General features: G+C 43.9%; 2 protein-coding genes across 3 annotated transcripts; both read right to left on the reverse strand.

Moving 5' to 3' along the window:
* Positions 1-554: 554 nt before the first annotated feature.
* Positions 555-11,814, reverse strand: LOC114605230 (estradiol 17 beta-dehydrogenase 5-like). 2 transcript variants are annotated; one of them, XM_028746228.2, is made up of 9 exons: positions 11,291-11,814; positions 7,738-7,905; positions 5,718-5,834; positions 4,493-4,570; positions 4,247-4,369; positions 3,785-3,894; positions 2,704-2,869; positions 1,804-1,886; positions 555-715 (listed from the first exon to the last, which is right to left on the reverse strand). In XM_028746228.2, exons 1-9 carry the CDS (start codon positions 11,375-11,377, stop codon positions 676-678), a joined length of 972 nt encoding a protein of 323 aa, XP_028602061.2. In that variant the 5' UTR covers positions 11,378-11,814; the 3' UTR covers positions 555-675. The 2 variants fall into 2 exon arrangements, with proteins under 2 accessions (XP_028602061.2, XP_077791361.1); XM_077935235.1 differs by lacking the exon at positions 11,291-11,814 and having other exon boundaries at positions 7,738-8,191.
* A 4,064-nt stretch (positions 11,815-15,878) lies between these two features.
* LOC114605228 (perilipin-3-like) lies at positions 15,879-22,098 on the reverse strand. The gene is made up of 8 exons (XM_028746223.2): positions 21,412-22,098; positions 21,014-21,107; positions 20,633-20,828; positions 19,897-19,979; positions 19,340-19,604; positions 18,097-18,293; positions 16,679-16,807; positions 15,879-16,599 (listed from the first exon to the last, which is right to left on the reverse strand). Exons 2-8 carry the CDS (start codon positions 21,080-21,082, stop codon positions 16,252-16,254), a joined length of 1,287 nt encoding a protein of 428 aa, XP_028602056.2. The 5' UTR covers positions 21,083-21,107; positions 21,412-22,098; the 3' UTR covers positions 15,879-16,251.
* Positions 22,099-24,290: the final 2,192 nt, after the last annotated feature.

Consider the following 24,290-nt stretch of genomic DNA (forward strand, 5'->3'; position numbering starts at 1 on the left):
TCTTGACAATAAATCTCAGGCTATGCAGCTGCTTCTTTTTATGAAGGTTAATCCTTTCCCCCGGCTTGTGCTATTTTCAATATACAAATCACCCCCCTTGAAACTGCTATTTGACACATTAGGGAGAACATTTGAATGAGAAACTACACAGCTCACACTTCTTGAACCAATATGCAAATTGAAATGTAGTTATCCAAAAGAAAGTGGCAGTTCTCTGTATTGTGTGATGCAGTTGTTCAGCTACAGAATAATTGCAAAAGTGCATATACTGGGGTAAAGTACAGTAATACCTCCGCGAACATCTGCCTTGTCTAGCATCCATTCCGTTGAACATCCGCGGCAAACCCGGAAGTACCGGAACGGGTTACTTCCGGGTTTGACGCTCGCGCAGAAGCGCTAAATCGTGCTTCACACATGCACAGAAGCTCAAACCAATCCGCGAGCATGCGCAGACGCGGCACTTTGCCCTGCGTCCTTTTCGGCTAGTGTCCGGGGCTCCGGAACGGATCCCAGCCACAAAACGAGGTACGACTTTATGCATTAAAGAGCATATATTAGTGAAAACACCATGCAAAAATGCTTTATTTTAGGCAAAATTGCAAAGAAAAATGTGTATGGTAGATTCATCTGTTGAAGGTAGAGAACAGCATCGAGGATGGAATCAGTCAAAGGGTTTTATTCATCTCCGAATGTATAGTTAGGATGGGAAGCAAATCTGAAAAAAATTAATCAATGGAGCTTCTAAATTACAAGGAGAAAGAAAGGGTGAGATTCAGGCTTCAGAAGGAATATCCAACACATTTAAAGCACATGAAGCCTAGCCACTGGAGTTTACCCTCGGAGAACTACAATTCCCTTAACAAAGTTCCCAGGAAAGTTCTTTGGGGGAAAGTCCTGTGCTTTAAATGAACGGTGTATATACAGCCACAATGTTTGCTGGTGGGTTTGCTATCTATCTCAGGATTGTCATCCTTGGGCCAGCCCACCACAATTTGCTTGCCTGAGGCAAATTGCAAGTTGGTGCATGTTTCATATACAGAAGCCAGCTGGAATGACAATCAAACTTACACCTAGATTGGCAGCAACATAGTGCCCTTCACCAAACCCGAGTGTCCTTCACAACTGAGGGCAGCAGGCTAGTTATGTGGGTGCAGGACAGCCATGTGATGCACACAGCTATGCCCTCCAACAGAAGGGGATGGGCAGGGTGCTCAGAAGATTCAGCTGGGGAGGGGGCTGGCCTGGAGGGTGCTTCCACACTGGGCATTTGAATGTGGAATTTACTCTCTTTTCCCTGTGGAAAGTGAGGGGGAAAGTGGCTGATGCACCAGCTGAAGCACACCTTGCCTAACAGCAGGGCCGGCCCTGGTTCTACTTGACTGTCTCAATAGGGAACACATACTTAGGCCCTTAGTCTTTAGTAGCAAAAAGGGGAAATAACGGTGTGCCATTACTGAGCTGTTTTAACTGGCATACCAGAGTAAGGCGCATGAAGACCTTTTCAATCAATTGCTTCTTTTGAGCACCAGTCTGACGTCCTGCCCCTTGTGTGCAGCTTGTATGTGTGTCCCCACCCCTCTTCCCCATGACCCTTCACCCCCACCAAATTGTCAGGGGTGCTACCACACCCTCCCCAGGGCAGCAAGGAATGGGTAGTGCTCTGGCTGCAACCACAAAAACCTAATTCCCACCAGGAGCTGTCTCCACACGTGGGCTTCTCAAATGCCAACCAGTAATGTGTGACATTATGGATCGGGCTGAACTCTAACAACAGATTCCCTTGCCTTGGCGCCTTGAACTCACCCTGTCAGTTTCATGTAGCGAACATTTCTTTTGAGGCCATTGAGGGTTTTCATGTCCTCTTCAGGCAGCTGGAAATCAAACACCTAGCAGAGGAGAAAGGGTTGCATATAATCAGCAAGGGCTCTATTATTATTATTATTATTATTATTATTATTATTATTATTATTTCAATTTATACACCGCCTTGTACCCGGAGGTCTCAGAGCGGTTCACAAACAAGACCACAATGTATAAAATCAAACCAAAAACAATAACCCAATAACGCCTCCCCCCCAAAAAGCCACATTCTAAAAGGGTGTTGGATGTCAATAAGATCAACCAAAGGCCTAGTTAAAAAGGAATGTTTTTGCCTGGTGCCTAAAGGTGTATAATGAAGGCACCAGGCGAACTTCCCTGGGGAGAGCATTCCATAGACGGGGAGTCACTGCAGAGAAGGCTCGTTCTCATGTTGCCACCCTCCGGACCTCTCGAGGAAGAGGCACACGAAGAAGGGCCTCAGAAGATGATCTCGGGGTCTGTGTAGGTTCATATGGAAAGAGGCTCTAGATTTTCTGAAGCTCAAGCGCTGAGGTAAACTGGGCAGAAAGAGGAGACATTGGCTCCCCTATCCTGCAGAATCTCTCACTGATCTCACCTGCATTTTCATCGTGTTTTAGACATTAGTGGTTCCCATCCAACTCTGCTTACGCAGTTGAGCTCCTGTGAGTAAGATGGATCCCCATCTCCACTATTGCTTACCCCACAACTCAACTCTGACAGTCTGTTACTGGTTTGTGTTCAGTATGCGGTAGCTTATTCTACTTAAAGTGCAGGTATGAACAAACACTCAGCTCCCAATGTCTCACCTAAACCAGTACACATTAGAATTTGGTTCACTGCGTCTGCAAACTGCCAGTTTACCTGCAGGTTTTCTTTAATGTGTTTTTGGGTGAAACTTTTGGCCAGAACCACAACACCACGCTGCAACTGGTAGCGCAAGGCAATGAGCGCTGGGCTTCGGTTGTGCTTCTTAGCAAGGTCAACCAGTACTGGTTCCTCACGCAGAACTGGCGTGCTTGTGTCCATCCTGCAAGAGGAAAGCAACCTCAGGTGTCATTAAATAGCAATATTGTGACATATTCAAGTCAACATTTGAGCATATCTAGACACTGTAAGTATAAAGCTGTTTTAGACCAGATCATCTGGTATGGAGGAACCCAACCAATGAACCCTGCAAACAGGTGTTCTGTGCAGAGGGCAGGGACAGCGGAACAAAAGCACAATCCTAGGCATATTGACTGGTCAGTCTTACTGGCCATATTCATATACTGATAAACCATGGTTTGTTGAGATGGGACTGAGCCTAGCCTCCCTCTGAACTCATATGCTCCTTTCCTCCTTTGGTGCAGCTGCAAGGAGTTTAGAAGTGAATCCCAGAGGGATTTAGTCCACACTGCTTAAAATGGTTGGGTCTGGTAGACAGAATTGCAAACAGAAATGTGTGCATTAGCAGAAATGCACACAAAAATGCTGTCAAATTTTCATGAGAACTTTTTCTAAAAAAAAAAAAAAGTTTGCAAATTTTAAATTTGGTGCAGAAACCGGAACTTAAGAAAAAGGAGAAACCCAAACTGTAAGATTCCTCTACCCCTGTTAAGCACACATTCCTTTCCCCTCGTTTCTGTATGGCTTTGACTAGGTGCTACCTTTGCGCCCCTTCCCCTGATCCCATATTTGCTATCTTGGATCAGATATTCTTCCTGGTTTTGATGGTGCACTTTTCTCCTTCCTAACTGATTGCTGCTCTAGAACAAGCATGGGGAACCTTTGGCTGAGCTGCTACTGGCATAATCCTTGGCCGTTGGGCATGCTTGCTGCAGCTGACGGGAGTTGTAACTCAACCACATCTTCAGGGCCAAAGGTTCCCTACAGTTGTTGGTTAATTATTGGCTAATCATTGAAATACTGGAATAAATGATCAAAGTTCAGTGTTTTCTCCTACCAAGCCTCGTCTCTCTGTGATCCTAAAGCAGAGAAAGCTTCCAGGACAACATCCTTTGATTTGCAGAAAGACAGCAGCTTGGCTTGCTTGAGATAAGGGTGGCATTCAACCTGGTAGAGAATTTGTGCACAAGCCAAGAGTAAGAAGCACAGTCTAGAGGAACAGTCTTGTTACAAAACAACAAAAATAAATTGGTTCTTGAAGACAGAGCATTATGAATGGACCTGAACATCTGGAACGGGGAAGTGGGATTTTGCCTGCTGGATCCATTCTCAAGTTCCCTGCGCTCCGTGCATTTAGCAGGATTTTTGAACAGAGCTCCATGTGGATACAACTGTGGCCAGGATTCCTGCACGATCAGGGCCCTCGGTTATTGTGAATTCAGAACCCACACCCACACTTTCCACTGATGCAATCTCACTCCCCGTGTTCAGTGATTTATTTATTTTTAAAGAATTATACCTGGTTGAGAACAGGCTTGTACTTGAGGCCCGGTTTGTTCAGGATCTTTTCCAGAAGCCTCTGGTTGAAGTTGGAGACGCCAATAGACTTCACCAAACCTGCATCTTTACATAATTCCATGGCCTGCAGAAGATGACGAAAGCATATAAACAAAGCAGGCTGTATAAATTATGCTGCCGAAATAAGTGTACAGTTTTGATTTGGGGGACTGTCCTGCTGTTGCTACACAACTGTGATGATACACACCTCCCAGGTCTGACACAAGTCAACCTCATCGAAGACCAGCTTTCCACTTTCATCTTTTGGTAGCGGATCGGCTCCTGGCTTTAAAATAATAAAAATAAAAATAAAAATTTACTCAACATAGGAACAACAGCACCAAAAACCTATTTAAAGTATTTTGCTTCCCATCTTTCCCCTATAAAGGTTGACTCTAAGCATGACTAAGCATGACTAAGCAGGCTATCACATACACAGTTACCTGAGAGTGATACTTATTTCTGAGTAGACATCTGCTGGTTTGTGATGTCAGTCTGGAAACAACCCGTCATCAAGAAACAATTGTAAAAGCAGATTAAACAAAATGAAAGCATTGACTTTTTTTTTACACTTAGTGGATTATGATTATTGCTGTACATTTGCAAACAAGGTTAAGATACGTTTCCAGATGTAGATTATTTTATATGTCCTCCCCCCTTGTGGTCCAAATGGGGCTTTTCCTGACTTTCTAATTGGTGAGGGAATGCAACTTATCACATATTTAAAGACACTCCTCTGTTATTACGGTTACACTTTAGTGCACACTTATGACTTAATTGATCAGAGTTGGACGGAGAACCAAATTAACTCTATTGCAATTGTCGTTACTTTTACAGTTACAACTCTAACTCGAGTACTGTGAGGGGTAACCTTTTCCTGCCTGCACAGCAGTCTCAATGAAAATCCTACTCTAGGTTGCTATTACTCAGAGAGGTCTTGCTCCCACTGGTACCAGTGGGAGTTCCCATCATCCCTCAAATTCAATTTCTGTATATCCAGCTAAAATGGTTTTGGTAACAGGACTTAAAGAGAGTTTTTAAAAAAAAAATTAAAAAGCCTCTGAGATTTTGGAGAACTGTTGCCCATCAGAGGAGACAACATTAGCCATTAGATAAACCAGTTGTCATAGGAGCCAACGTCATCTCTACACTAAAACTTTCCCTTTTAAAGACAGCAGTCATGGGTAGGTAAATATCCTACTTATTTTTCCTTGATTTTGAGAACATCTAAAGTGTGAAGGATGGTTACATATGATTCAAAACTTTGCTCCCAGCATTTGAATATGTTTCTGATCAAAATAATTAATGTGTATGCTTAACAGTAAATCCATCTTAATATATACTTCTTCTTTTTAAGATAAGGATTTTACAAGCAAGCAGGGAAGGACAGATTGTTTTTGGTTCATCAACTAGTGAGGGGGGGGGGAAATTACCTTGAGAGGAAATGGCATGTGAATAAGAAAGAGATCCATATAATCAAGTTTAAGTTTCTTTAGAGATTCTTCCACACTTGTCCGGACAAGTTCTGGGCGATGAAAGGTGCCCCAAAGCTGTAAAGGGTTTCAAACAGCAGAACATGGATACAGTTCACCTTCAGAATGAATGGTTCTTACTGAAGCATATAGACACACTCCAATTAATTTCAATGGCCATTGTGACATATACATTTCTGCCAATCCTTATGCCTGTTATCATAGCTTCTTTTTCACAAAGGTTGTATCCTCCCAGGTAGAGTTAAAACTAAATGAGCATACATAATGTGCTATTGGTTTATTGCCTCAAAGGAAAGGACTCTGGGCGTTTTGTTTCCCAGTTGTAAAATTATATGTGACTAAATTATTAAGAGAACGCACTGGGTTTTTTTCATATAGGTAAGAGGCCAGTCAGTTGCAGTTGCCATAGTCTAACTTTCATATAAAGAGAGCATTCTTAGAACAATGGCTTTCAAACTGGGTTCTGAGACACCTTGGCTTCACTGGAAACTTAACAGGTGCACTTCCAGACTGCCAATGTATTGTGGGTGGGAATCAAGCACATGCCAGAACTTTAATGAAAGCAGATTAAAGCACTCTATCACACTGGTGCAGCAAAACTACAGTGGTACCTTGGTTCTCGAAGTTAATCTGTTCTGTGAGTCCGTTTGACTCCTGAAACCGTTCAAAAACCAAGGTGCGGCTTCTGATTGGCTGCAGGAGCTTCCTTCCTGCACTCAAGCAGAAGCCGCATTGGATGTTTGGCTTCCGCAAAACGTTCGCAAACCAGAACACTTCTGGGTTTGCGGCGTTCGGGAACTGATTTGTTCGAAAACTAAGCCGTTTGAGAACCAAGGTACCACTGTACTTTTTTCTTTCTTTCAAAAGACTTTTTGTAGTTAGGAAAGCAATGAGAAAATGCACGGATGAACAAATACTTGACAGGAAGACTTGTAAATACCGCATGGGCAAATCAGGATAAGTGCTCATTCCCTTATAACAGGCATAGGCAAACTCGGCCCTCCAGATGTTTTGAGACTACAATGCCCATGATTCGTAGCTAACAGGACCAGTGGTCAGGGATGATGGGAGTTGTAGTCCCAAAACATCTGGAGGGCTGAGTTTGCCTATGCCTGCCTTATAACCTCATCAGAAAGACATCAAAATGAATGCTCAGTAAAGACCAGATAATAGCCTAACCTAAGCTTTTTGCACAGCAGAACAGGATGAATATTCATAAAATAGGTCAGGAAGAGCCCTAGGAGTTCCGCAAGAAGATAACCTTCTCTAAGAGGCCGCTTGCCCATCAAGAAGATTCCATTTCAATGGGTGGACACAGTGTAATGTTGGGTATATCTCTAAGGGCATCTTCAGAGTTTTGCAATTGGGATTCAATGGCAAACTGCAAAATTCAGCTTGTACAATTCAAGTAGATCTGCTGCTCTGGTGCAAATCTGCTTCTAAGAAAAACAAATTGAACTTTTTGCAGCAAGGAAAGTGCACTAGAAAGTGTGGGATATCAATTGCTTGCCCTTGATCTTGCATAACCTCCCTGCAAACAAATCCAAATGAATGCTCAGTAAACAGGTTGTCGGGAAATGACCTGAGTTATATTCTCAGAGTAATGTTGGGCGGCCAAGTAAAAACAAAACGAAGCAGGCTCTTGTAGCTTCGTTAGTTGTATAGAGAAGGGATTTCAGCAGTTGTTGCACGTATGACAAGCAACACATTCTGAAATTCCTCTGTTGCACAACTGCCAAAGGTGCAGGACCCTTGTCCTCTTTCCTGGCAATGGTGAGGATGTCTACAATACACAGGGATTCCTCAGGATTCAAGTCAATTTGGAAAGGAAAGAAGTAAAATTTGGAAACCACTGACTTGAGTAAATGAACTTCCATGGCCTTAGCTGTTAGGAAAGGATGGTAGAAGCAAAGCCTGTCCACCAATCAACCAACTACTACAGGAATTAATATTTACTGACCTTTCCAGTGTAAAACAATTCATCCCTTTTCACAGTTCCATCTGCAATCTTTGCATTCATCCCTCGTCCAATTTCCTCTTCATTCCCATAGATGAAGGCTCCATCGATAAGGCGGAAGCCAAGCTCAATGGCTACCTTTATAGCCTCCTCACACTTGCTTTTTTGAACCTGGTGGTTAAAACAACAAATAGTGTCAGCAGGCTTCACTGGCTTTGGCAGGAGGGTTACTTGGTTGTGTTTCCTCATGTGCCACTTTTGCATTGAAAAACAGCTGCACATGGAACACCATGGGGCTGTACCCTAATATGGAGCTGTACCCTAACATGGGAAAAGTTCTACCGCACAAGCACAAATCCTTGCATTAATAGAATGAGTGCGTTGGATGCCAACCATGGTCATTTATTTTAAGGCACTGTGGACAATAATCTACATACAAAGCATTTGAGAAAATTGGGTTCTCTCCCAGCGCATGTTCTCTAAGGGTGGGGATGCAGCAAGCTACCATCTTGCTTTGCTTCAACAAGTCAGAATCTTTTCGGTGTCTGCATGGGAAATATATTCATGCCACCTTGAGTTCCATGATGGAAGAAAGGTTCAGGATATAAATGTAAATCACGACTTCCGGGTTGGCGCCATCGCCGAATGGCGGATTCCCTCCGAGCTCCGGAGGGAATCTGCTCGACAGGGGTTGGGTTCTGCCGCGCCGGCGACGCGGGGACCCTCAAAAACCATGGGCGCAGATGCCCGTGGACCTGGTGACTCGGCGGGCACCGTTTGCGCCCTCCCGACCTGCGAAGGAGCCTTTTTAAAGGCTACGGAGTGGGGGACGGGGAGCGGCGCGGTGCTGTGAGTCTACTGCTTCCCCTGCCGAGCGAAGCCGCATGCCATTCGTCGGAGAGCGCTGACTTCTTCTTCTGAAAATTTGGACTTAAAACTAAGAACAACAACCCGTGAGTAATTTGGAAATTGGACTAAAAACTTTTCTTTTCTGGATTCGGTACGAGCGGGGGGAGGTGCAAAGAGGAAGTCCGTCTCCCCCCCATTGTAAACATTTTAAAGCAAGGATTTGACAACTAAGGTCGAGAGAAGAGTCTTTTTCTTTTTGGATAAAAGTTATTAATTCCACGGATTGAAAGTATAAGTAACTGTGCTGGAGGATAAGAGCTAACTTTCTGATTAAAGTGCCCCCCCCCGGGACCGGGAGCGATCCGCGAGAGGAGCCTGCTGAGGAGACACAGAAGATTTTGACAGCTGTCAAATTAGCTGTCAAAGTCGGAAAAAATAGAAAACTTTACTTTTGATGTTTTTGCCGGTTATATTAGATACAATATAGCTACAAGTTGCTGAAAATAAAGAAGGACTGAAACAAATTAACTTGACTTTTGGATTGGAAGTGAAAGGAATACTAAATAACCAGAATCCCTCTAGAGGGGGTTCAGGGACATTACAAGAATGGAAATAGGTCGGAAAATACTGGCTGACCTGGATGAGGTTGCTTTTCTCATGGGAAAGTTGCGAAGGATGTATGAGCAAGGTCATGTTTTGTCTACAAGTGCCATAAATTTGAAGTCAACAACAAATGTATCTACTGAGTTGGAAGAGGACTTGATGTACAAAACCCAGGCAGCTGAACAAGAAAAGAAACTAGAGGAAATTGAGGAAGAAGAGGAAGAGATATATGCTGAACAGGAGGAGCAGAAAGGAGGGGCTGCAATGCTGCAGAAGGCAAATGAGAGCCGGATGCCTGTCAAGATGGATATAAAAGAAAATAAGGACTGGAAGAGGAAAACTTGGTTTGAACTTAGAAATGAGGAATGGAAAGATCTCCTTTTGTGGGGATCTGAAGATCTATGGACTTTAAGTTTGATCAAGGTGGAAGCTGGAGCTCTTGGGACATTTGGACTTAAAAGGATCAAGAAACAAGATTTGAGCCCCACTTTTGAACATGGAGGTCTGGCTGGAAGGAACATGGACATTATAGAGAGAGTGCCCCTCCGAGACTTGGCGTTAATTATAAGGGACTTTCAAAGAAACCGGCAGAGAGGGACTGAGAGAGACTTAAGGGCCTCGGACGTGAGGTTGCCAGGCTGATAGTAGATGGACTAATGGACAATGGTCCTGGGATCGAAACCAGGGAAGGGAGGGTGGGGTTTGGAAATCCAAAGGGTGTTTGATTCTTTTTACTCTGTTTTTTAATTTTGTGTTGTTATTAGTATAAGAATGGGGAATTCGTGGAAGGGAAACTGGGTCGACCTTAGAAAAAGTTCTTAAGTGTAAAGGATTGAGGTATATAAGTTAAAAGTTGATATATAAATTGAATTAAATATGATAACAAATTAAGGTTAAAAATATAATATAATAAATATAATAACAAATTAAGGTTAAGAATTTAGGGATAAGAACTTGTTGGATAAATATTTGGACATGGAATACAAGAAGGGGAGGTGAGGGGAAGTCGCGGAAAAAAAGTGACTGAAAATGGGATTGTAAAGGATGAATTCTTTTTTATTCTTTTTTTTCTTGTTCTTGTTCTTTTTGTTTTTTGTATTATTTGAAACTTTAATAAAATATTATTATTTTTTAAAAAGGATATAAATGTAAATCACTATTGCTGTGCAGCATTAAAAAATACTGGTTTTGGAATTCAAACAATGTCTCTTTTCTCTGCTAGACCAGGATTTGTTGCAGCCATATAAACAATATTTTCACATAATTGAAAAGCATTCTGGCCACAGAATGGTTAATATCAGTGTCAATAGGAAGGGAGTTCCAAAATGTGGGTGCTGCCACACTAAAATATTGGTTTTTTACAAATGTAGAATGAGGCACCTGTAACAGTGCCTGTTCTGCAAAATATAGGGCAAACCAATGTGAAATAAAGATATCACTGCATTTAATGCAACTGGTTTTTCAAATACAAATACCTGTCAACTTCAGGTTATATTTTAGTAAGATCTAATTTATATATTTTAATTGCTGCTATATCTGTACTGTCCCTGGTATACCGAACTGCAAATTTAAATGTATCCATTTGTGTTTCATGACTTCCCTGATTTTGTATGTGAGCTGGAACTGGTCTGTGACCGAAATAATAAATTCATTCATACAAATACCTGCAGACTGGGGGAATAGTGGACAGGCAGGAGAGATTCACACACACATACACCCTTGTCAGCCACAGACGTGACAAAAATCATTCCTCTCTACACACAATGAAATTGCTATTTGCATCAGGAGAGATGCAAATAGAAACTTGGAATGGGTAAGCTGCCAGGGTCCATGAAGTAGGGATAAGGATTAAACTCTCATTTTCCGCCCAGCCCACCGTGGCTCTGATGCTGATCAGGCTCTCTCCAACAGCAGCTATTTGTGTTGTAAAACTCAAACATCTTCATGGAATGACATGTAGTTTGACCCTTGGGAGAGGCCCTGCAAAACCATCACAAAGGGTGGCCTATTTAGACTACAGTTGGCTTTCCGTTTGAGAGAAAGCAAATTTCCTATATACACATAAAGGCGACAGAAAAAGAAAACCTTAAGAAAGTTGACTTACTTCATCAGGGCAATAGGTACCAAGCCCAATCAAAGGGATTTTGTTTCCATCGCTCATCTTAAGGTAGGAATTTTTGTCCAGAGCCATCTTTTTACAGCTTTGGTCTGATGTGCAAGCAAATGTACTCTGCCAGAGTTTTGGAGAAGAGAAGTGGAGTTGTCTACAACTCTCTTTTTCTCTTATAGAGTTACTTCCTCAGGGGCAAGGAGAAGTGATGCTGATGTAAGGTAGATGAAAAACAACCCTCAGAACCTCAACATAATAATAGATCCCTGAGGTGTCAAATACTTGGCATTGTCACACTATCAACTCAGAGGTCACATGCTGTTTCTATTCAGTTTCCACCAGTTTGCTGGGCGACCAGTTAGAAGACAATGGAAAAATGCAGCTTACTTGACAACAAACCCCCAAATTTGGAACCCCCCTCCAAACTGGTGCAGTTGTTGACAGGGTTTGCAAAATCCCATATTTTGCAACACCACCACCCCAAACTGTGTAAATAATACATCAAATCAGGGTTCATAGTCAACACCCAAAAACCCATCTCAGCAGACAAATGACCAGATATTTATGCTGAAGTTTGTCACCCTGAGCCCTGAAGTAGGGGTGTTCCCAGTTAGTTGCTGTGCTCAGCTCTGATTCAGAGGTATTGTGCAACAACCCTATTAACCCAAATGTTGCAATATGGAAAGTGATGCAAAAACGGGCTGCAAAATGTTGGGAATACTTGCTTAATGCAGCAGTGCCACACTCATGTCTTACATTTATGCCACTTTAACAGTCATGTCTCACCCCAAAGAAACCTGGGAACTGCAGCTTGTTAAGGATGCTGGGAGTTGCTAGGAGACCCCTATTCCCCTCAGAGAGCTACAATTCCCAGAGTTCCTTGGGAAGATGAATTGATGGTTAAACCACTCAGAACTGTAACTCTGTGAGAGGAATAGGGGTCTCCTAACGTCTCTCAGCACACTGAACAAACCACACTTCCCATAATTCTTCGTGGGGAAGTCATAACTGTAGGCCTACCAGCTTGCATCAAATAACGGTTCTTAGACAGCACTGTTTTTCTAGAAAAAGAGGTTCCGGAACTCACTGTGAACACCTCCCTTGTTCTCTTATAATGACAATGGTGCCCACCTGAGAGGTGCTGGAGCTGAAAAAAAGTCCTGTTCTTCGGGCAAAAGATAAATAAGGGTTAAAAATAAAAGTGTGGCATAAAATTCACTTGAAGAATCCGGCTGAATCATAACAACTGTGTGAGGGCCAAGCTGGGCTGTTGAGAAGTTAAACTCCAGTTCAACTCCCACTGAAAAATGCAGAGGCTGCTCTAATGATCCCTGAGACCAATTAGAATTGCCCCTGCATGTTCCAGTGCGAGAGGGTTGAAAAGGTCACTCCTGCTTATGGCTCCATACAGCAGCTGGGTGTCACAGCGAGGGCGAGGCATAGGTGTGTATCTAGGTGAGAGTGGTGTCACGGCGAAGTTCCCACAATGGCACACAGCTCCTGCTTAAGAACAACTTCTCACCCTGCTGTGCCAACCTTTCCACTTGGACCCACCCATCTGCCAAACACGTGGATGCAGATGTCCACATACTAACAGCTCGGCAGTTCTGCACACCTCCGAGTGCTTCAGAGACGAGAACGGGCTCCAGAAGGGTGTCTGTGTATTTACAGTGGTACCTCGGGTTAAGTACTTAATTTGTTCCGGAGGTCTGTTCTTAACCTGAAACTGTTCTTAACCTGAAGCACCACTTTAGCTAATGGGGCCTCCTGCTGCAGCCATGCTGCCGGAGCACGATTTCTGTTCTCAACCTGAAGCAAAGATCTTAACCTGAGGTACTATTTCTGGGTTAACGGAGTCTGTAACCTGAAGCGTATGTAACCCGAGGTACCACTGTATTTACAGCATTTATTCCCCTGCCATTTAGCCAAAAAGATTCTCAGCATAGCTTACAAAAACCAGTTCTCAGGTTCACATTCTAAAAAGACATGATACATACACAAGAGAAAAGGAATAGGAGGGAGGAAGATAAAGCAAGCTCAAACACAGATGTTTAAAGTCACAGTTTGTAAAGTCACTGTCGATGCCAGTGCTAGTTCTGACTGCCTTCCCTTCCCTGGAGTCACTCCCAGATCAGATCCAGGAGCACAGCTGGTGACAAAGAGGGATGCAAGAAGGCAGCATTTTCCTTTCTGAGCTGCATTCATCGTAACCAGTGCTGTTTCCATTATGCTACAATGTCGTTTCCAGCAACTACTGTGTTAGTCTTCCTGTCCGCTACTGAATGTAATCTATGCAAATTATATAACTTACGTAAATAAGTTGTGCAAGTTATATAACTTGCGTAAGTATTTATGCAAGTCATGCAACTTACATTCATTTCAATGTAAAGGAAACATCCAAACAATGGATTTTTAAAAAGTTAATTATGAATTGTTTGTGGACTTAGGGTGGAATTCAACATAGCGCTAAAGACAGCATTTCAATCTCTCCTCCTCTATCATTCTATTCTGGGGATTATCCTGACTCTCCAGAGTGCTTTTTGGTTTTTTGGGGGGCGGGGTGCAGGGGGCATGTGGAGGGGGGGGGAAGCCCCATTGTGCTATTGGGAGTCCTTGCTCTGGCTTCAGCTGACAGAGCAGAGAAGGAATCCAACATCTGGAGGGCCACAGGATTCCTACCCCTGCTTCAAAGTGTCTGGATAAAATGGGAGAGATCTTTAATGCTAACTAAACCAAATGTTTTGGAGACTGTTGGTGTGGTCTTCTGCTTCCAACAGGCTGGCGATGAGCTTTTTCCTCAAGTTGAGAATGGGCTGGCACTGCCCAGTATCACAAATTTCCTGGGCACATGGGAGGTGAGGGGTGATATGGGAGAAGCCATCTTTGATGTCTACATTTGGATCCACATCTGTGTTTTGGGGTATGAAACCATATGCTTCTCATAGGCCATAACTCCTGTGAATTTTCCAACATCAGCAAGTTGAGGTTGATAAGCACCTTTTGTCATCTGCAACAGAGATGGGGAACCTGTGGCCCTTTGGATGCTGTTAAGAGTTCATCTCCCATGAGATCCTGCCAGCAGGTCAGGGATGATGTTGAGTTGTCATAAAACATCTACAGGTCCACAGATTATCCATTTTTGCCTTACATGATCCATTGTAGTGGTAGGAATTTGAGCAAGTATGGATTTTAACTGGATTTCTTCCAATGAGTTATATCTAAGCTTTGTTCCTAGAAAACTGCGCCTGATTGTTGTTTCACACTCAAGTGCATTATTTTGCAAAATGGAAACTGACTAGCTGTGACCCTAATTTATTTATCTTTTGCTCACATTCCATCTTATAGGTTTGCCTTCTGTTGGTTGATTGCATCTCTGGTCCCATTGAACTAGAGGATGCAGGCTGCGTGAAAGCCATAGGTATCTTTAATTGTAAAAAGATAAGAGAGGCTAGGGAATAAACCAGGATTAAAATACAACCCAGAGAATAACCAGGTAAATTCCTCTCACATATTGATGTTGACCAAGTACCTAATTTTTGTGAGTGTCTGGATCTGCTCATGGTGCTTTGATATCCAGCTGAGAGGTATTTATTTATTTGTTTATTTAACAGAATTGGTTAAATAAACCACCCATAACCTCTAAGCAGTTTGCATAGAATGATATGTGCAGTACTCCTAGCTACAGGGTAATCTTCAGGTGTGAGGGCTTCTTGGCAAAGTAGCATCCATGTGTTTCCCCCTTCAATGCTACTCCCCAGCCACAGGGACAGCAAAGGTGTTCACAAGTCGCCATTTTTAATTTCCCAGAACACTCAATAAAGGCATTGTGGGAAACTTGAATGGCACACGTGTGTGTGTGTGTGTGTGTGTGTGTGTGTGTGTGTGTGTGTGTTCTCTCTCTCTCTCTCTCTCTCTCTCTCACACACACACACACACACACGCAGTGGAGGCTGCCATTTAAAACTGTATTATGTTGCCCATTTATGTATTATATTTGTTGCTTACTACGAAAAAAAATGGCTCATAGTGATTGACAGTTACCTAGAATGCTGTAGCAGTAGCTCTGAGATTGTGGGAAATTTTAAATGGCTGCCAGGGCAGCTGTCAGCTTGCCAAGATGCCAAGGCCCCAGCAGTTGCCAAGCGTATTAAGTGGTAAGCCTCCGCTACACATTGGCTATCCTGTACAACGGGCTTGCACCTCCCACCATTAAATGCAGCCCTAGGCACTCCTGAACAAGTGCAAACAAAGCAGCGGCGGTTTAAGTAATGTTCCAAAGTGTGACTCTGCCTCATGCCGTGACTAGCCTACGAATGTTCAGGAATGCCTACTTGCCCGTCAATTTTTGCTCTCCACCTGCAGTAGGGCACCCTGTTGGGGGGTGGGGGGAGTATGGGAGGCTGTCTGTGGCCTGTAGGTCACAAGCTGGCTACCAATATTCTACAAAAGGCCATGCCACTAATCTTTTAGACGAGACCCCTCTCATTTGTTTTGTTATGTCCCAGTTGGCTGAGCACCTTACAGCAGCACCTGGAAAACAAATTTGGGCTTCGTTTTGTCCACAGCAGCCAGAGAGACACTGGAGACCGGTGTTGGAATGCAGCAGTGTTTATTTGGCCTTCTTTTAAACACTTTCCCCAAAAAGCAAGATTTGACAACTACAAGTCATGCGTTGTTCCTTTGGGGCAGCGACAGCAGGGTTCCCAACTATACCAGTTTTGACCATTATTTAATTACCACCACTTCAACATTAGCAGCTTTGCTCTACAACATTTTGAAATATTAAATAAATAAAGTGACTGTTTGGGATATTTACAATTCTGAGAGTTCAGCCAGCACAAAGATGCTCATCTTCTACACTGTACAGGGCTCACCTGCCATGAAGTTATCGAAATACAGTGCTGACATCTAGAGCAAAAAGAGTGCATAGCAGGGTTGCTGCAAGAGGTCTTGCCTTAATCTGCTGGCTCTGAAACTTCAGCAGGCAGCTTGCCAGAGAGCACGAAAGGCCCCACCAGCCAGGAGAGAGGGGTGTTGTGAGTGACATATTCCAGCAGCTCATCCATGTATTCTTGCGCTTTCTGCACTGTCTGGCGGCTCTGGGCCAGGAGGGTGCTGGGGAGGTCCTGGAAGGATCTGACCGTGGAAGCGGCAGCATGAAGTTCTCCAGTGCTTTGGCCGACTTTCTGCACCTTATCCTCCAGGCTAGAAGGGAATCCTTGGATGCTGGACACCAGGGTTTGGCTAACGGTCTGCAGACGATGGATCAGGTACTGAAACATTGTCAGGGTTTGGCTTTCTACCTGTTGAGACAAGCAAGCCATTACTGACAACCCGTATTTCCTAACGGGGACAGGCAAAAGCACCATTGCAAAGACATACCTCTAGCTGCGCCATGTCTTTGTTATCCTTTGCTTCTGGGTTTGCCTTGTTCCATTCGATCAACATCTGGCTAAGCTTCTTTTCACCCTCATGAAAGGTCTGTCCCACACCTTGTTTCATGTATTCAATCTGGAGGGGAACAAGACACACTAGTTTAACTTTCAACAGGAACTAAGTAGTCAACATGGCCAAATTCAAATAAGCTCGGTAAAGTGTGCCCCCCCCCCCCGGACAAGTCGTGTGTGTGGTGTCAGGTATGGCTTCCTTGGGCCTCTGATTCAAAAAGCTACATGGCACTTTTAAAAAGCCAATTATATTACTATTGGGTTTTTTTTTTGTCCAAGCCAAAATAGGAAAAATAGAGCTCATGAGATTTGTGGGCCCCCCCTTTTGCTTATAGAAACAAATGGCAAGTGGCTGAAATTTGGGGATATTGGTTCCTACTATGCTGGTGGCAATATGCTAGATTATGTAAGAAGTCTACTTTCCCAAGGATAGGTTTACCCAAGTGTGCTGGAACAAGGTTGAAGCAATACCATCTATGGAACTCCCTCTATGATGGATGGGGAAACTGTGACTCTCCAGGTGTTGCTGGAACACATCTCAACTTGCCCTTGACTGTTGGCCATGCTGGCTGGGGCTGAAGAGAGCTGAACATCTGGAGGGCCAGAGGTTCCCCATCCTTGTTCTGCCTTGCAATTTGTCGCCCATCTTTTCTGGATAAGTTATCCAAGTCAGAAGAATATCAAAAGGCATCAGATGGAAACATCAGTGTAAGTTTCATTTCTTCAAGGGCCCTTTAAGGTTTCTAAAGAGTTACGTGCGTGTGTGTGTACACACAAAGCTAATGGAGCATTTCTCAGCTCAGGGATGGGGAACCCATGAATTATGAGCTTAGCCTAGTCAGGAATGATGGGAGGTGTAGTCTAAGAAACCACTGGAGGGGCTACAGGTTTCCCACACCCACACCTTAAGCCCCATATAAGTGCTTGCCACAAATTTGCATTTGGGAAACTCCAAAAGGGTCCAGTATCACATAACCTGGACTATGCATCCCTTGCATATAAGCGCCAAAGTTCATATAGTGCAGGTGTGGAAAACCTCTAGCTTCCCAGATGCTTGCTGAACTACAATTCCCATCAGCCCCACCAAGTCATGGCCAATAGCCATGACAGGAGTTGTAGTTCAGCAACGTCTACAGGGCCAAATGTCCCCCTCCCCCCAAATACCATAAACTAAGCAAGGTGGGAGTCAGATCATGGTCAAATTCAATTACATTTAAAGAAAACGTGGACTCTGAAATTGCGGCTTTAAAATATTTGATTGCTCAGGTGCTTTTCTATAATTAAAAGGGTGATTTGCAGTGGCACAGGATAGTCTTAAAACAGGGATCCCAAAAGGCAAGACCAAGCTCATACCATGTGAATTATCTGCTGGAGCTGGGAGAGAGACTCGTGGATCCTTTGCCTGGCTCGCCTGATCTTCGCCACAGCGTGCAAGTAGGCCCTTTGGCGAAGTCTGCTTGAAAGGGAGCCCAAGCGCACCAGATATTCCTGCTGCTCACACTGCTGCACCGGAACCACATTGCCATCCTTTGCAGCTGCTGTAATCTCAGCTAAGGAAGAGAGGACAACAGTGGATTCAGCAGGGGGCAGCCTTGATGCCTTATGCTCCTTTAGTAGAATCATGTGTAGGGAAGGAAAGTTTCACTGCCCATTTGAAGGGGTACCATGGCAGGGAATCTAGGAATTGATTGCTAAATTCACATTGGAAGGCAAGGGCTGGTGCACAAAGTGTGCTTTCCAATCGCTCCAGCATACAATACCGTATTTCGGTGCCAAATGGAAAGCTACATCTTTCATAGCACAGTTTCTATTGTTCAGTGCAAGGGATGCAGCTGTAGATTTGGGGGAGGGGGAGGGGAGTACAACGTGGGTCCCAATGATGAGGATATGAACGACACAGTACTTCCCAGATAACTCCACAATGTCTTGTGGGCTTTTACATTTGAAGTTTCCTGTGCAAACGGAAGTCAGATGGGGAGAGATTGAAAAGCAACCCTGCTGCTCTCCTTCCCCCGCCCCAAACACCAGCCGTTGCACCGATGCCCTGCTGCTTGAAAGAGTTAAGGGGATTCCAGCCCATTACAATTACAAACAGATTTTCTACCAGTTTATAGAATCAAAAAATTGTAGCGTTGGAAGGGATCCCACCCAAGAGTCAGGTAGCCCAACCCCCTGCAATGCAACAATCCTGCCTACGGGTGTCCCTGGGTGGGCTCAAACCACCAACCTTATGGCAAACAGCCAGACACACTGACCCATTGAACAGATATCTGAAAGACTGTTTCCTTCTGTATATACCTGCCTGCAGGTTGAGATCTTCAGAGGCCTTGTTAGTTGCCCTACCAACTAAAGTAGTTTGGTTGATGGGAACATGAAACAGGGCCTTATCTGTGGTAACACCCCTCCCCCCCCCCCTGCAAAGGAGGCAAGACTAGTCCCTTCTCCAGCATTTTAGGCAGGTAATGAAAACATTTCTGTTTGGAATGGCTTTTTTAAAACCTCTGGCCATATATTTACATAACTGGCATTGAACTCTGCTTCTTCTTGACTTTAAAAAAGTTTTAGGAAAGAGGTCATTGATTTTTAAGTTACATACCCAGTTCTTCATCTGTTATGGGGAGATATTCATCTATCAGGTCTTCAGATCTGCCAAGCATTGCCTCAGCACCACTGACAGCTATCTGGCCCATTCTGGATTCCATAACGGTGGTCAGACTCTGGCCAATAGCAGACTTGGTTGCTTCCACGCCATCCTGCACAGCTTCTTTCGTCATGCCTACAACTCCAGACAGCTTGCCGGCAATGGCGTCCTTAGCGCTTGCCACTTTGGACGACACCATCTCCTTGGTGTCAGAAGCAACCTGCGAGGCAGCAAGAAACCACACGTCGTTTCCATACAAATACTCCCCGGCAATGTAGCAGAACCATGCCATTATCTTGTATGGAAGGATAATATTCATTGAAAGTGAAAATAATAAGAGGAAGCACATGTAACCATGTGCATACTTGGGCTGACATGTTTCCTGACTAGAAAATGTTCTTGAAATAAGAAGAGAGGATGCCCATAAGGGCCATGGCAAACAGGCCTGACATTATCTCTGCCTCCCTGGACTTTGGCTCCTAAGGTCCCAACCTAGCTGCACCACAGCTTACCTTATCAGCTGACATCTGAAGAATTGGCAGCTTCTCCTCCAGGGCATCCAAGCCCCGGGAAGCATACTCATTTGCTGCTGCAACTACGAAGACAGAAAATTGTTATCTTATTGCTTTCTACGACGCCAATATCAGAAACCCAATGTATTTCCAAGTCTTCATTTTCACAAGCTTTAGCTTTCCCATCTACAAACACACCTTCTGCAGTTTTTAAGAGGGTTGCAGCTTTAAGAGGCTGGCTTTATTATTCTAGTCCCTTTCTAGATTTGAAAGCCTCACCCCAGGGATGGGGAGCTGCCATGAATGCAGCTGGGATAAGTAGAGAAGGGGGGTGCAGAAACCAGGGCAATGTCACCAGTTTTCAAGCACAGCTAAGAGCTCTCCATGATGCTACACATTCATACATGCCCCGCAGTGACGGAGTTACCAGTCCAGTAGCACAGAAGCATGTATCAAGGACACAGGCTACATGAATTTCACCACTACTCAGTTGCTAGAAATGGTAGACCAGTTCTCAATTTAATTTTATTTTAAAGCATTTCCTTTGCTCCCATGGAAAAAATCCTGTGGACACCCATGCATGCAACCATCTCACGATATAATCTGAACATGCAAACCACCTCCACTTATTAAGCAGGAAGTTACTCCATGGACATTGCATTAATAGGTATGTTTGTCCCTGGTATTTCGCCTACACTGTTGGACAAGCTTGCTTAGAAGTCTGCCCTTGACTTACTCTGGGGTTCAAGTTTAGTCAGGATAGGCTGAGCAGTGCTGACCGCCACTTCTTTCAGGGTCTTCATGCCCTTCTCGGCAGCATCACAGACGGATTTCACATAGGGGTGGCTGCCCTTGGTAGAGTTGTAGGCGTTTGCAGCCATGTCACAAGCAGAGCTAACCAATGGCATGCTGACTACTCTTCTCAAGACATTCTACACAGGGAGGAAATATTTCGTCAGAGTGTGGTACGTACAACCTGTGTAGCCCTGCAAAACCAATTTGAGCTAGGACTAACCTACACTCGTCGTTTAAAACACTTTGTACAAAACATGCAATAATGCATTTTGGAGGCTGTTCATTACATAGACTTGTTCACAGCCCATTTTTCCGAACTCACCTCCTCCTGTGCAGATGCCTCCTGCACCTTGTCTCGGGAAGACATATTTCCTTGACTGTTGGAAGACATAACTTGGCACTGCAACTAGCAAGAGCTGGAAAAGGAGGTCAACAGTTAATTTGCCACAGAAGAGTTGCATTGGCCTAACAAGTACTGAACAAGACAAGTCACTCTCATTTGAGTTTTGGCTCTTGTCTCTTTAAGAACTTAAGGGAAACTCCTAAAACAGAAATGTTTGTAGCTAGCAGCTCACGAAACCCATCACTACAATGCTGAAAAAGATGACACCCCAGTTCTCTCTTAAGCAGAGAGGACTATTCCCCAAATGGGAATAGGTCTGTGCAACTTGGAACGCGGGTCCATCTCACTTAATAGTGTCTGCACCTGGGGTCACCAACCTTTTTGGGCCATTGGGCACATCTGGAACTTTGAGAACGTGTCATGATCCCCAGTCACAAAATGGCTACTATAGGGCATAGAACAAAATGGCTGCTGCAAAGGTGTGGCATGACACAAAATGGCTGCAGCATCTAAAACAGCAGAAGAGACAGGATCACCAAATGATCTGTATCGGCCAATTCTAGCACCAAATAAAAAGTGGGCATGTTTATGAGGATGTATTTGATGTCAAAGAGACTGACCCAATGCAAAGAGGAACTATGCAGAAGTAACAAACAGCTTTATACTGAATATCTTTTGAGGAGATTCTTACTGACATCTTTCATTTGTGCCTTGCAGGAACAGGCACACTGATTCACACAGGTGCTGCATCAGGAAGCCCTGTGGTACACTGCTCTTCCTACCTGGAACTTCTGGGGTTCAAACCTGGGACCTTGTGCATGCCAAACAAACTGTAGTGCTAAGTGACCATACTAAGATATTAGTAACTCAGCAAGATCTATTTTTGAATAAAGGACCACATTGGCACAAGGAAGTGTTGCAACATAACCACTTATTAAGACATTTATAATTTCCTACATTTCTGTTTAAGTTCTCATTGCAAAAGACTGCCACTATACAGCAGTAGGAAAGAAGGCTTGGCTCTCTTGCTTTGCATCTGCAGAGCGGAAGCTGCTGCTCTCAGCTTACTTCCTTTCTTTCCCCCAGAAATAAGCCAAAAAGATCAACAGCCATACAGAGCCTGGCAACAAACACCTTCACAGACAGAAAGCAAATGGGAGACACTTTCAAAACAATGCACCATGGCACGCCTATCACAATCCCAAACCCTTTTTACTAACTCTCTTACCTGCAGAGGGAAACCACCAGAAGAACACACTAGTCACCCATACAGTTCCCCTTTTAAATAACTGTGATGATGTCCTGGAGTCAGGGTAAGGTCAAGAGAACCAATGAAAATAGTAGCATTCTTTCCCCAATCAGTTAGGAATAGAAGACAGGTGGAATATGTCAAATAATGAACCCTGATAGAGGGTGAGAATGTCATTGCTTTTCACCTGTGCTCTGTTTTACTACTGCTCTATTAGTAGCAAAGCTCTTACTCAGAATTAATTCTCTCACTCTTTTTCTTTTTAAAGTAAGATTTTATTAATACATTTCATAATACAGTATAATAAAAACAAGCTAACTACTCTAAACAAAACAAAGAAAGGAGAGAGAGAGAGAGCACTTTTCACAGGTAGATTTAATTCTCCATAGTGGGTTATTAAGGTGCTAGTCCCTGCTGTTCCTAGTTTGTGTTATTGCTTTCCTAACCTATCCTGAGGAATCACTGAAAGTCACTGTATATATTTGGCCCAGTTTATGATCACAACAGCCTTCTTAGATGGAAAGGGAGCCATATGCCTTTTCAAAACAGAAATTATATAAAATGGGAATAAAGCTTTAATAACTAAGATTGCCTTTTTAAATATATTTTGGACAGGACTCCTCTGCTTCAGGACAATCAGCATTTCAGTGAATGAAACTTTGAGCATGAAATGCAATGTTAGCTTTACCTGATGAATTCCCGCCTGCCATGCTTTTGTTAAAGAAATAAGCACCCTGCCAGAAGAAAATGTGGCACCCAATCCTTCTGATCTCATGAAGGCAACAAAACACACTCCACTCCATCAGCCTGCATTCAAAATGTCCTGCTATAGCAGGATATGGGGAAGCTGTGGTCTTCCAGGTGCTGTGGGACTCCAACTCCCATCAGGCCCAGCCAGCATGGCTAATGGTTAGGGATGATGGCTGTTGGAGTCAAACAACATCTGGAGGGCCACATTCTCCCCACCCCTGCCCTAGAGCAAGAGCCCTCTTCTCACTTTCAAAGCCAGGTGAACTGAACGTGTGGAATTTGGGGCTGGAACTCAAAGCACGCTTACTATGAAGTAAACTTCACTGACTTCAGTAGGGCTTACTTCCGAGTAAACATGTTTCGGACCACAGTGTGAGAGTACTTGCACATCTTGTCTGGATGGAAGATTTTCATATTGCCACACTACATTCTGTTTTTCTATTTGACATGTTTGTATGCAATACGTTTCATATTTTCTTTTCTTTTCATATTTTCTGTCTATAGTTGACTTACAACTCTGTAGCTTCCAATGCCACATGGTAGACAGTGAACCGTGTCTCATATGGTACTTTCAGCCACATGATGCGCCAACTTCCATACTGCTGAGAAACAGATGGAACTAGGGCCACAGGAATGCTCATCTTTTCACATGCTCAGAGACCACACATGACCAATTCTCCATGTGACGAGAGCTACCAAGCTGCTACCAAGCAGTCACAACCTGACCAGTGCTTGTTCAAAACCACTGCTTGTGGATGCTTCCCACTCACCAACTTTTGTGGCTGAAATTATCCATGATGTCCAGCAGGGCAGAGCACCACTTGGGAGGCGATGTTCAGAATTCTTCTCCATCTAGGCTTCAGGTTGTATAGATGAGTAAATAAACCATATATCCTAAAGGCACCACGGATCCCACTGTGCCTTATTGTCCCACAGGAAACACAAACCCTGGGATCTCACATAGCACACAGATAGAGGTTAACAATATACAGTGGTACCTCAAGTTACATACGCTTCAGGTTACATACGTTTCAGGTTACAGACTCCGCTAACCCAGAAATAGTGCTTCAGGTTAAGAACTTTGCTTCAGGATGAGAACAGAAATTGTGCTCCGGCGGCGTGGCGGCAGCAGCAGGAGGCCCCATTAGCTAAAGTGGTGCTTCAGGTTAAGAACAGTTTCAGGTTAAGAACGGACCTCTGGAACAAATTAAGTACTTAACCCGAGGTACCACTGTATTCACATTTTAACTCTTTGCA

The sequence above is a fragment of the Podarcis muralis genome, chromosome 10 (genome assembly GCF_964188315.1).
Source record: "Podarcis muralis chromosome 10, rPodMur119.hap1.1, whole genome shotgun sequence".
Classification (NCBI taxonomy): domain Eukaryota; kingdom Metazoa; phylum Chordata; class Lepidosauria; order Squamata; family Lacertidae; genus Podarcis; species Podarcis muralis.

Coding starts and splice junctions, on each gene's coding strand:
- LOC114605228 (XM_028746223.2), bottom strand. CDS start 21,082: ATGTCTTCCAACAGTCAAGGAAATATGTCTTCCCGAGACAAGGTGCAG. Junction 20,829..21,013: donor AGGCATCTGCACAGGAGGAG/GTGAGTTCGGAA, acceptor CTCCCTGTGTAG/AATGTCTTGAGAAGAGTAGT. Junction 16,600..16,678: donor AAGACATGGCGCAGCTAGAG/GTATGTCTTTGC, acceptor TTGTCTCAACAG/GTAGAAAGCCAAACCCTGAC.
- LOC114605230 (XM_077935235.1), bottom strand. CDS start 8,016: ATGTGCAGCTGTTTTTCAATGCAAAAGTGGCACATGAGGAAACACAAC. Junction 5,835..7,737: donor AATTGTTTTACACTGGAAAG/GTCAGTAAATAT, acceptor AACCCTTTACAG/CTTTGGGGCACCTTTCATCG. Junction 2,870..3,784: donor TCACAGAGAGACGAGGCTTG/GTAGGAGAAAAC, acceptor TTCCTCTTGCAG/GATGGACACAAGCACGCCAG.